General features: G+C 38.6%; 1 protein-coding gene across 1 annotated transcript in view; it reads left to right on the top strand.

Annotated features, from left to right (window-relative positions):
- Positions 1-12,243, top strand: part of HTR7 (5-hydroxytryptamine receptor 7) — a 96,934-nt gene extending 84,691 nt beyond the window's left edge. The window contains exon 2 of the mRNA XM_055560988.1: positions 9,940-12,243. Within this exon, the coding sequence (XP_055416963.1) occupies positions 9,940-10,702 (763 nt within the window). The 3' untranslated portion in view covers positions 10,703-12,243. The remainder of the gene's footprint in view (positions 1-9,939) is intronic.
- The last annotated feature ends 299 nt before the right edge of the window (positions 12,244-12,542 follow it).

The raw sequence follows: 12,542 nt of genomic DNA, 5'->3' as shown, positions 1-12,542 counted from the left end.
ACTGGGAAATGAATTCTACCAACAACCACATGTGTTTGAAAGAGTACTCTCAGCTGCATATGACACCTCAGCCCCAGCCAACATCTTGACTTCAGCCTGATGAAACCATGAGTAGACAACCCAGTTGAACTGTGTCCAGACTTTTGACTTACAGAACTGTGAGAACTGCCGAATTGGTGTTAAGTTACTGAATTGTGGTAATTAATTATGTAGCAACAATATATGAATATTTTAAAAGTACTTTTAAGTGATTTGCTTTAATTGTCTGATTCTCTCCTTAAAGGGAAACTTGTATCTTGTTTTATAATTTACTTTTTCAAAGAAGAAAAAGCTTTTGTTACGGTTTCCAAATTTTGTTGAATTTTGTTGCTTTTTTGTCCCTGCCTGTCCGCTCACTTTTTTTCTTCAATGCTAAGGTCAGAATGGGGAATTTAGATTGTTTACTGGTTTTAACTATAATTACAGCTTGGACACACTGATGAAAATGGTTTAAAAGTATAGTAGAACCCCGTTTTAAAGATAGTTTTATCCTTCTTGATCATGGTATATGATTCTTTTAATGTATTGTTGGATCCGGTTTGCTAGTATTTTTTTTAAAAGATGTTTATTGAGTTTTGGCTGTGCTGAGTTTTCTTGGCAGTGTGTGTGCTCTTCACGCACGGACTTTCTCTAGCTGTGGTGAGTGGGGCTGCTCTCTAGCTGTGGTGCATGGTCTTCTCATTGCAGCGGCTTCTCTTGTTGTGGACTGTGGGCTCTAGGGCTGTCTGGCTCAGTAGTTATGGCACATGGGCTTAGTTGCCCCAAACATGTAGGATCTTGGGGCTTCCCTGGTGGCTCAGTGGTAGCTGCCTGCCAATGCAAGAGATGTGGATTCAGTCACTGGATCAGTAAGACCTCTGAAGAAGTAAATGGCACCAGTGTTCTTGGTGGTGCCAAAAAACAACAACAAAAAAAACAAAACAAAAAAAACACTCGAATATTCTTGCCTGGGAAATCCCATGGACAGAGAAGCCTGGCAGGCTGTAGTCCATTGGGTTGCAAAAGAGTCAGACACAATTTAGTGGCTAAGCAACTGCAACAACATGTGGGATCTTAGTTCCTGGACCAGGGATTGAACCTGTGTCCCCTGCATTGGCAGGTGGATTCTTAACCAACAGGAAGTACCCAGTTTGCTAGTATTTTGTTGAGGAATTTTGTCTCTGTGTTTGTAAGTGATAGTGGCCTGTAATTTTCTTTTTCTGTGATGTCTTTGTCTGGTTTTGGCATCAGGGTGATGAAATAGATAACTTAGAAGGACCTACCATATAGCATAGGGAACTCTACTCAATACTCTGTAATGACCCATATGGGAAAAGAATGTAAAAAAGAGTGGCTAAAAATGAATGGATCTATGCACACACACAGATAAAATATACTACCAAGCTACAGTCATCAAGATATTATGGTACTGGCACAAAAACAGAAATTTAGACCAATGGAATAAGATAGAGAGCCCAGAAATAAACCCATGTACCCATGGATACCCTATTTTTGACAAAGGAGGCAAGAATATACAGTGGGGCAAAGATAGCCTCTTCAATACGTGCTACTGGGAAAAATGAACAGCTACATGTAAAAGAATGAAGTTAGAACACTTCCTAACACCATACACAAAGATAAACTCAAAATGGATTAAAGACCTAAATGTAAGGCCAGAAATTATAAAATTCATAGAGGAAAACATAGGCAGAATATTTGATGACATGAATCAAAGCAAGATCCTCTCTGACCCACCTCCTAGAGTAATGGAAATAAAAGCAAAAATAAATAAGTGGGACCTAATTAAACTTAAAAGCTTTTGCAAAGGAAAGCAAAGGAAACTATAAACAAGGTGAAAAGACAACCTTCAGAGTGGGAGAAAGTAATAGCAAATGAAACAACTGCCAAAAGATTAATTTCCAAAATATACAAGTAACTCATACAAGTCAATACCAGAAAAACAAACAACCCAATCAAAAAGTGGGAAAAAGACCTAAACAAACGTTTCTGCAAAGAAGACATCCAGATGGCTAATAAACACATGAAAAGATGCTCAACTTCGCTCATTATTAGAGAAATGCAAATCAAAACTACAATGAGATATCACTTCACACAGGTCAGAATGGCCATCATCAGAAAGTCTGCAGACAATAAATGCTGGAGAGGATGTGGAGAAAAGGAAACCCTCTCGCACTGTTGGTAGGAATGTAAAGAAACAGAACATCTCCAGAGCATGTCCTCTCCCCTCAAGGCAGTGACACTTCCGGCTCGTGTCACCGTAGACTCGTCTTGACTATTTTTGAACCTTGTGTTCTCTTTTGAGTTTGGCTTCTTTAGCTCAGTTATGTTTGTGAGAATCATCCATGTTGATATAGCAGTTGGTTCGTTCTTGTTGTTTTATAGAATTCACTGTGTAAATGTACCACAGTTTATGTACCCCTTCTCCTGTCGTAGAACTGTACTTATTTTATTCATGCAGAATGGGTTGGTTTTATTTGGGTTTATTACCATTACTACTGCTTTGAACATTCTTATATGCCTATTTTGATGCGTGTTCATTGTATACTTAGAAGAATGCTGGTCATAGAGAAAGAAAGAAATATATATATATATATATATACACACATATATTTATTTCAGCTTTAGAAGATGTTAAGAAATGGTTTCCCGAAGTAACTACATCTGTTTACATTCCCACCAGCAATGCATGACAATCAGAATTGTTCTTTATCTTCACAAAACCCTTGGCATCATAATTTATTATTCTTATTGTCATCATCATCATTATTTTTAATTCTAACTGTTCTGATACATGCTGGTGTATCTCAATATGCTTTTACTTTGCATTTCCCTCATGACTCATAATATTTTAATGCCTCTCCATGTTTATTGGAGGTCAGTAAGTTTCAAACTTCTGGAGAAGGGAATGGCAATCCACTCCAGTATTCTTGCCTGGAGAATTCCATGGACAGAGGAGCCTGGCAGGCTATATGGTTCATGGAGTTGCAAAAGAGTCGGACACGACTGAGCAACTAACACACAATTTTCAAACTTCAGGACGTGCTTCATTATTGGGTCTTGAAATCAATTTAGTACATTAAGACCATGTATAAAAAATCTGAAGTTGGATAGCATACAGTAGAAGAGAGTGATTTGCAAGTTGTAATGGTAAGTATGGTTTAGTAAAACTTTTGTTTGAATTTCATATATATAAATATATGCATCTGTATCTATATACCTTCATAGATGTACATACATGTGCATTCATCAGTTTTAAATTTGCATAAATAAATATTGGGTTGGCCCAAAAGTTCTTTCATGTTTTTTCAAAAATCTTAAGAAAAAAATTCAAATGAACTTTTTGGCCAACTCAGTATATATATTTGTACTGTGTGATGGTGGAAAATGTATTTCTTATTGTAAAAAAATATTTATTTTTAATTCATGTCAGAAAGATTTTACAAAACTCTGCTGTGTATTATACATTAAAAAAAATCTACAACTTTATCAAGACATAAAAACCATGCTTATCTTATTTTCATTTAGCACAGTTCTAAAAGATAGAACTAATGGCTGAGATACTGGAAATGTGATTCATGATGATTTTGTAGGACCTGACTGGATGCACACGATTAAGATGAGATATATAAAGTAACAATAAAGCCCTTCATACCGTACATGTAAAGTCTTTGTGACTGAATGAGGGACAATGACTCTAAAAGTACATGGGATAAAGAACTAGAAACATCAGTCCCAAATAAAGTGCCCAGGGTCTCCAGACCTTGAAAGGGAGTCTTTGGGTGGTAGCCTGGGAGTCTGTGTTTCAACAGCTTCTTGGTGATTCTGATAATCTGATAATTTGGGGAACCACTGATATAGGCTGGAGATTGCCATGAATTTCACTTACTGTAAGGAAGGAAGTCTCACAGGAGAGGTCTTCTAAATGTACAGACCTTCTTAAAGCCTAACATTCCAAAAAAACAAAAACAAAAACAAAAAACCAATGTATTTCAGGGTAATTCTACCCAGTTTCCTTACCCCATAGATGATTATTCTATATTAACAAAACTCAGGAGAAGCCATTTAATTAAAGAGCCATTATCTATAATTTCTATACAGTTTGAATGGAAGACAGGCAGCAGAGTTAATTTGCATTCTAATCCCTCTCCATGTATATAATAATTCTCTAATCCTCTTTTTCTCTAAACCCCATTTTAACAGAATCCCTAATGTGAATTGCATACATTTCTCAATTATATAATACTTTGCTGCCTTTGTCTTTGAGATTTACTGTACTTTCACATTTGTATGCATTTAAAAATAAAATTCTGAAGGCTTTATAAGCACCCCGCTTTCTAATTAACAGTGAGCATAAAATGTTAGTTTGACAAATGTTAGCCACGCATATAAGGGAATATTTAGAATCAATCTAGGCTGCTCCCCCCACCGATGGTAAGATTTGTATTATACAAGATTGTGGAGGATCAGTTTATAATTTGGACAAACACTTTCATGAATACCAGTATTACTTTATATAGTAATTATAGGATTTTAGATGCCAGTAAGTTCTGTATTCTTTGTGTGAACTTATGAATGTAATAAAACACTTTTGAAAAGCTAATCAAATGAAACTATCTAAGATTTAATTGTCAGACTTTTAAACCAGATTATCTCTGTTGCCAAAATCACTTATGTGACTTAGGAATCACAGAATCCTCTTAGATCTTTTATTTTGTTCTTAGAATTAAAATGACTTTAAAAAAATTATGTAAAGTTAAAACTTAAGCATAAAAAGCAAAGAGAAAAAATTTTTATATCTCCAAAACTCAGTTAAAATTCTTGTTACTATCTTGGTAGATATTTTTCTAGACATCTCAGTATATACACATGCACACACACTCATGAAAACACCTAGATTTATATAAACAGGTTAATACAACATATGATATTCTACTACTTGTCTTTTAGGGCTAGTCATCATTTTCTATCCACTTCTTGTTGGGCTTTTTAATATCAATAAATAGATATGTATCTCATAATTTTTAATGGTAACATGATATATGTACCTACACATTTTGTGTGTCTGTACCTACACACAAAAAAATATCTATCGCTAGATATTTAGATTGCATCTTTTTTCTCCTCTCTTTTTATATGTTTAGTTAATATCCTTGCACAGTAATCATTTTGCATCTGTACAATTATATTTGTAAGTCAGATTCCTAGAAGTCTTGATTGCTGAGCTAAAAGACAAATGCTGATGTATATTAATTACCAAACTGCCTTCCCCAACTTTTATCTCAGTTGAAACTCCCACTGGCAAAAAGCGCACTTGTTTTTTACATTTTCCCAATATTGGGTTTTGTCTCTTTTTTTTTTTTTTTAATTTTATTTTTAAACTTTACATAATTGTATTAGTTTTGCCAAATATCAAGATGAATCCGCCACAGGTATACATGTGTCTTATTGACTCTGAGAGAGAGGGAGAGGGTGGGAAGATTTGGGAGAATGGCATTGAAACATGTAAAATACCATGTATGAAACGAGTTGCCAGTCCAGGTTCGATGCACGATACTGGATGCTTGGGGCTGGTGCACTGGGACGACCCAGAGGGATGGAATGGGGAGGGAGGAGGGAGGAGGGTTCAGGATGGGGAACACATGTATACCTGTGGCGGGTTTTGTCTTTCTTAAAAATTGACAAGTGATTCCAAATTCTAGCATTATTTTAAAATTTGCATATCTTTAATTATTAATGAAGTTATACATATTTCCAAGTGCTTATAGAATATTATTTCTTTTGTGTTTTATTGCTTCACTATTTTTATCAGGATGGTTGTATTTTTCTTACTGACCTGTAAGAGATCTGTGAATATTGATCTATTGTTCTTTGGACTGCAAGTTTGTCATTTGACTTTTAATTCTGTGCATAAATGTTTCTTATTTATTTGTATTTTTGTGTAAAATTTTTGTCAAAAATTTATCAATAGTTTCAAGCTTATATTATCATTTTATAATATCAAGCTTTTGTATCCAAAGGTTAATAATGACCTCTGGCAGGATTGCAGAAATATCTGTATTTCCTTGTAGCAGTCTTAGGGTTTAATTTTTTTATATGATAATCTTTAATCCATCTGGGAGTTATTTTTGAATAAGAAGAAAGATAATTCAGATTTATTTTTTACCTCAATTGCTAGCCAGTTGTCAGACTTCATGAATATCTAATCTTATACTCCGATTTAAAATTACTTACTTTCTGATATTAAATTCTCTTATACTTTTGAATATACTTCTGGGATCTATCTTGTTCTATTGATCTATTTATTTCTGAATAGTTATTCAGTTTTTATGTCTGTGGATTTATGCTATTTTTTATAAATATGCCTTCATTTTTCATTGTTTCTGGATTTTGTCTACTTTTGTATACTTACTTGATGAACTTGAATCATTTGGTCAAGCTAACAAAAGAATTGCTAGGATTTTCAACTAGACTTCTATGACATTTTTACATTAATTGAAGGGAAAGTGGCACTTTTATAGTACTGGATTTTTTTATAATTTTTTTTTCTTATGGATTCAGGGATTCTCTTAGGTCTATCAGTAGCATTTCATGTTGTCTTTTATATAGGCCCTGATCATTTAAAAAGATTTTTCTAGATATTTTAATTTTTTGATTGTTGTGAATGAAATTATTTTCTTCCATGAAATTTTCTGTTAATCCTTTTTTAGAAAGCTATTGACTTTTGTTTATTTATTTTATTTCCAGACACTTTAATGAGCACTCATATTTTTTCCTAATCATCTTTTGGTTGGTTTTAGCTTTCAGAAGTCTTAGATGGTACCCAGGAGACTAAAGAAGAAAATATAATTCCCTTATTGTAGAACATTACTTGAGGTGATTATAGAATAGAGCCTAAAATAGGCAAGTTTATGGAATACAATTTGTATATCCAGGAAGGACTGAGTCCTCATCGCTGAAATGTAATAAAGTCAGACTAAATATATTAGAATGAGTAAGTATGCTGTTATTATGAGATTATTTAATATTCTGAGATGTCCTTTGATACTCAATTAATTAACCTCTCAGGATTAATCTTTGTGGATTTGATATTACTTAATGTAAGAGAGAAGCTAGATTTAATTAAGCCTTAAGGTATAAGTTCCTTTTTAAGTAATGAAAATGTGAAGGATGGAAGGGAAAACTGAATTGACTTCCTCAAGAATTAGAGTTCACCAGGTTGTGAGTTCCAGGCTTGCTAATTTTTTATATGACCCCACAAATACAGTATAATTTCTCATCTTGTCATGAGTAATCCTCCTTCCTCCTTCCAGCACTTACTGCTCCAACTACCCACCATCCCAACCCCCAGTAAGATGGTCTGACAGTGCCATCTGGTGGCCACCTAAGAAACTATATGAACTAATCTCTCTCATTGGACCTGCAGCCTGGGTTGATAGAATAATCCTGGAAGCCAGTTCCAGGCTTGGTTGGCATTTTATGCCTGTGGCTACAGTCAAAGGGAGATGATCAAAGTCCAAGTCCTAGCAAAGGCTGCCTAGGGAAGCTTGGAAAGAGCCCAGGCTCCATCCACAGGAGTTGGTAGAGGGCAAAAACTAGGTCCAAAAAGAGAGGTCTGCAAAAGAGTTTTAGCAGGAAAAACTTGGCGAGAGCCCCTGAACCAAAGCAAAGACAGAGAGAGGTTTTATTTTTTAGTGGGACCTCTGCATTCAGCCATAAGACACAGATGAGCTTGATTGTAAGCTTCTCGTCAGTTCTAACATCTTGCTTCAGGGGTTTCCTTATGTACCTTTTCTTTTTCTTTTCTTTTCTTTTTTTTTTTTTAACTTTTCCCCCATAGCTTAAAACTCAGATAATTTCAGACATTTCCACATAAAGCCAAAGCTGCTGCTGCTCCTAAGTCGCTTCAGTTGTGTCTGACTCTGTGCGACCCCATAGACGGCAACCCACCAGGCTCCTGCATCCCTGGGATTCTCCAGGCAAGAACACTGGAGTGGGTTGCCATTTCCTTCTCCAGTGCATGAAAGTGAAAAGTGAAAGGGAAGTCGCTCAGTTGTGTCTGACTCTCAGCGACCCCATGGACTGCAGCCCACCAGGCTCCTCCATCCATGGGATTTTCCAGGCAAGAGCACTGGAGCGGGTTGCCAGTGCCTTCTCCAGGCCAAAGATACTTCACACTAACCTTCTCTTGATCTTCCTCCTTTCCTCCTCCTTTCTCTCTTCCCTCCCTTTTCAGCTCTCACTCTTGAGTTCTCAGGTAAACCCCTTACCTTCTCATCCTTCATTCTATCTGGGAGGCAAAACACAATCCTAGTTACAGCTGAAAACCCTAGAGATTGTGCTGGTGGGCTAGCTTTATTGTGGACAAAGGAAGGCAGGAGTGAGGATGAAGAACTGGTCCCGCTGACACCTGCATGCTTGGGGGGAGGGGTCAGGGGTCACTTTACCATGACCACAAGCTCAGTTGTCCCGTTCACCCCTGCAGGATTTCCCCATGTGCCTGCATTCAAGGTTTGTGTCTCTTTCGTTGGTTTCATATTTCCAGCATTTAAAATGGCACCTGGCATATAGAAGGAGCTCTGTTGATATTTGTTAAAGGGATGAATGAATGAATATTGTCACTGAATAAGCAAATCTGGCTGCTGCTGCCTTTTTTTTTTTTTTTTTTACTATAGTTCGATTTTGCATTATTGTAAGTTGCATTGATGCTAATTTTCATTATGAAAGCGACTTTTGTGAGATAATTCAAGCATAACGTGTGAGGGTATTTCTAGCACAAAAATAATTATTTTTTAAACTCCAACCCGTCAAGTGACAGACTTTCAGGAAATAACATGTTGGTAAGTTGGTCATTCTCTGTACCTTTCCTTTTGATGTTTCAAGAATATGTCATATATATATATATATGAAAAAACCAACAGAATGGCCAGGCTTTACCTATCTTGGCTTATCAAGTGCTCTTTGAATCCCTTCTCAAATAGAAGCTAAGACCATTAAATATAGAGAAGAAAACAGGTTTGGAAAGCTGAAAGCTACCAAGCATTTGGCAGAACATCTTGCTGACTATGTTTTCCCTGTTTGCTGAGTCTCTCTTGCATTATAAATCCTTGATAACAGACACAGAGAAATATTTATTCTCTGTATAGAACTAAGCACAGAGGAAATGTTGGGTTTGTCTCATATTTTTCAGAATTACGCTTTTCCTTGTGATCCTCCTTAGAACTGGAAAGACAAGGCAGGCTGTTTTTATTTTCTAATGATTACTTCTAGGACATTACTCTTGTGTGAGAATTTTTCTGGGGATAAAAAAAAAAAAAAATGATCACTTGCTACTTTCCATTCCCAAACCCTAGGATTTCCTAAATATCTCACAAATCTCTGTGATCTTAGAGAAGTGCTTTCATTTCAGTGCAAAGGGGAAGTGAAAATGAATTCAGAGCTGGCCTGAATTCAGACAGCGGAGATCAGTGGGTGAATAATCTCTGAGTGTGGTAGACCTTGGCTAGCCTGTGAGCGTGTATCGCAACATCCCACCAGGCTTGACATTTTGTTTCTGACTGATTTCAGTGGCAGCAGTCATGGGGCGAAGGCAGATGTTGAGTCTTTGGTTCCTTGACCACACAGACTGTGAGAGGCTGCAAGGTATGAAAAGAGCATGGCCCAGCATTATAGGCAGAGGGCTCAGGCTGAGGGCTGGCAGTGCCTTTGGCTGGCTGTGTGACCTGGAATAAAATACACAGCCTCTCAGAGCCTTAGTTTACCATTCTGTGAAATGGGAAGACAGATGCCTGCCTAGAAGGGACTGTAAGGAAGGGAGCTCCTGGGTTCATAGCCTAGTGGTGCTCCCCAGTTGATCAGCTGTGATCACGGCAGTCATGTGTTCTCTTCCCACTTCTCTCCCAGGTACCTTGGTATCACGAGGCCGCTGACGTACCCTGTGAGGCAGAACGGGAAGTGCATGGCCAAGATGATCCTCTCCGTCTGGCTTCTGTCCGCCTCCATCACTTTACCGCCGCTCTTCGGCTGGGCTCAGAACGTCAACGATGGCAAGGTGTGCTTGATCAGCCAGGACTTCGGCTACACGATTTACTCCACCGCAGTGGCATTTTATATCCCCATGTCTGTCATGCTTTTCATGTACTACCAGATTTACAAAGCCGCCAGGAAGAGCGCCGCCAAACACAAGTTCCCTGGCTTCCCCCGGCCGGAGGAGCCCGACAGCGTCATCTCCCTTAATGGCATGGTGAAGCTCCAGAAGGAGGTAGAGGAGTGTGCAAACCTTTCGAGACTCCTCAAACACGAAAGGAAAAACATCTCCATCTTTAAGAGGGAGCAGAAAGCAGCCACCACGCTGGGCATCATCGTCGGGGCCTTCACCATGTGCTGGCTGCCGTTTTTCCTCCTCTCGACCGCCAGGCCCTTCATCTGCGGCATCGCCTGCAGCTGCATCCCGCTGTGGGTGGAGAGGACATGTCTGTGGCTGGGCTATGCAAACTCTCTCATTAACCCCTTTATATATGCCTTCTTCAACCGGGACCTGAGGACCACCTACCGCAGCCTGCTCCAATGCCAGTACCGGAATATCAACCGGAAACTCTCGGCCGCAGGCATGCATGAGGCCCTGAAGCTCGCCGAGAGGCCCGAGAGACCTGAGCTTCTGCTGTAAGGCCATTTATCAGTGTTCCCTTCTATCCCCCCGACCCTTTCATGGACCTCCTTTCTGAAGCACATGGCAGAAAGCTTCCAGAACCAGTAGCAAGCTTATTTTCTCCCAAGTGTATCAGATTTGAGTCCAGGATACTGTAGTCTTCCGCCCCATAGAGTTCCAAAAGCCAAAGATAGGTATTCAGTTGGATTGGAAGAAGAGACTGATTTGCTGATGAATCGCAATTGATGCCATGGCTGACAAGGAAGGTGATGTTTTTCCTCCTTTCTCTGAAAATAACATTCACCTTAGGTCCTTATAGCTCTAATTCTTGTAACATTATCATTTTAGTTGCTATTACTCTTACATCTGGTAAAGAGAAAAGAAGTAGTCTGAGGCAGTAGGGAGTGGTTAGTGTGGGGAAATGCCAGGGTGGAGCAAAGTCTTGATAGATACAGAGTTTTCAGAAAGTATGACCCAGCTTTAGGAGTTGGGAACTGATAGAGAGTTGTTGAGTTTGTCTAGGAAGCAATTAGTGACTTTTCAAGAAGCAATTACAATAGGACGTTGGAATCTGGAAAAGGACCGCAAAGAGCCAATGGTGGTAAGGAAATATAACACACATGTGGATTAATTTGGGATTGTAAAGAAGGAAGGAGACAGCATAGCAAAGTCATCAGGTCCAATGAAGATCTTGTTTTAAATTTGAGGTAGAGGAGACATTTTCATATTTGAAAACTGAGGGGAAATAAACTAGATTGAGGAAATAGAAGGTGCTGGTTAGAGAATAGATCAGTGTTGAATGTGAGACAAGACGTGTCCCTCTTCACTGAACCTTGTTCTTTGGAATTGGCCAGAGAACCCTGGACCACTGTAGCTGAGAAGGACCTTCCCAGTCATCGTGGCCAGTCCCTTCCTTTGACAGAAGACATAACTGGGTCATGGCGAGTGAGCTATCAAGCAGTGATTAGTGGTACCTCTGGGTCTAGATCCCACATCATGTGAACCTTACCTCCAGATGCTGTCCATATACTAGACTGCTTTTATGTGTAATCAAGGTGGCCAAGGAGACCTCTGTGCTCTCAGCTATCTCAGGGGAATAGGGTCCCAAAGTACCCTCATGGGTTACGGTAGACTCCAGAGCTCCCAACTAGGATACCCACCAGACGACTCTGAAAACCTCAAGGAACTCAGCTTGTTCTCTAACTCATCACCAGGATGAAGGAGGCAGAAACATCTCCCTAATATGGATAAGGGAAACCAGAGATCATCATTTCCTGTCCTAGGAACTCAAAGTTGTAAGACTACAGATATGCTAATTCTTGAGCTGTGAAATAGCTTCGCAGGTATTTATTTTTACTTCTATTCTATACCCTGTTTTGTACATAATAACTTGTTCATAATAAAAAATTAGATTTTCTTTTTCGAAAGACTACAAGGACTTCCCTCATGGTCCAGTGGTTAAGACTCTGAACTTCCGTTGGAGGGGACACAGGTTTGATTCCTGGTTGGGGAAATTCCCCATGTTGCATCAAAAAATAAATAAAATTTCATTATAAAAGAATACAGTCTTTTGGCTTCAGAATGTATGCAATGAGCGACCTATATTACCAAGGATCTTTCCAGGTTTATAAGATTCTTACTGAATCAACCACTGGTGTTTATCCACCAGGACCAGGTTCTAAATTCCTTCAGGGAAAGGGCCATGTCTTAGCCAAATTTCTGTTTGTAGACTCTAGTGCAGTGCCTGACACATAATAGATAATCCAAGTAATAATTTTTAACAATTGTTGAGTACCTACCAGATGCTATCAGGGTGTTTATCATTCTACCTGTAAACTAGTTGCTTCTGGCACCCCCA

The sequence above is a fragment of the Bubalus kerabau genome, chromosome 22 (genome assembly GCF_029407905.1).
Source record: "Bubalus kerabau isolate K-KA32 ecotype Philippines breed swamp buffalo chromosome 22, PCC_UOA_SB_1v2, whole genome shotgun sequence".
NCBI classification, from domain to species: Eukaryota; Metazoa; Chordata; class Mammalia; order Artiodactyla; family Bovidae; genus Bubalus; species Bubalus kerabau.
The sequence above is the reverse complement of the archived record's forward strand: the minus strand, read 5'-3'. Positions and strand labels throughout refer to the sequence as shown.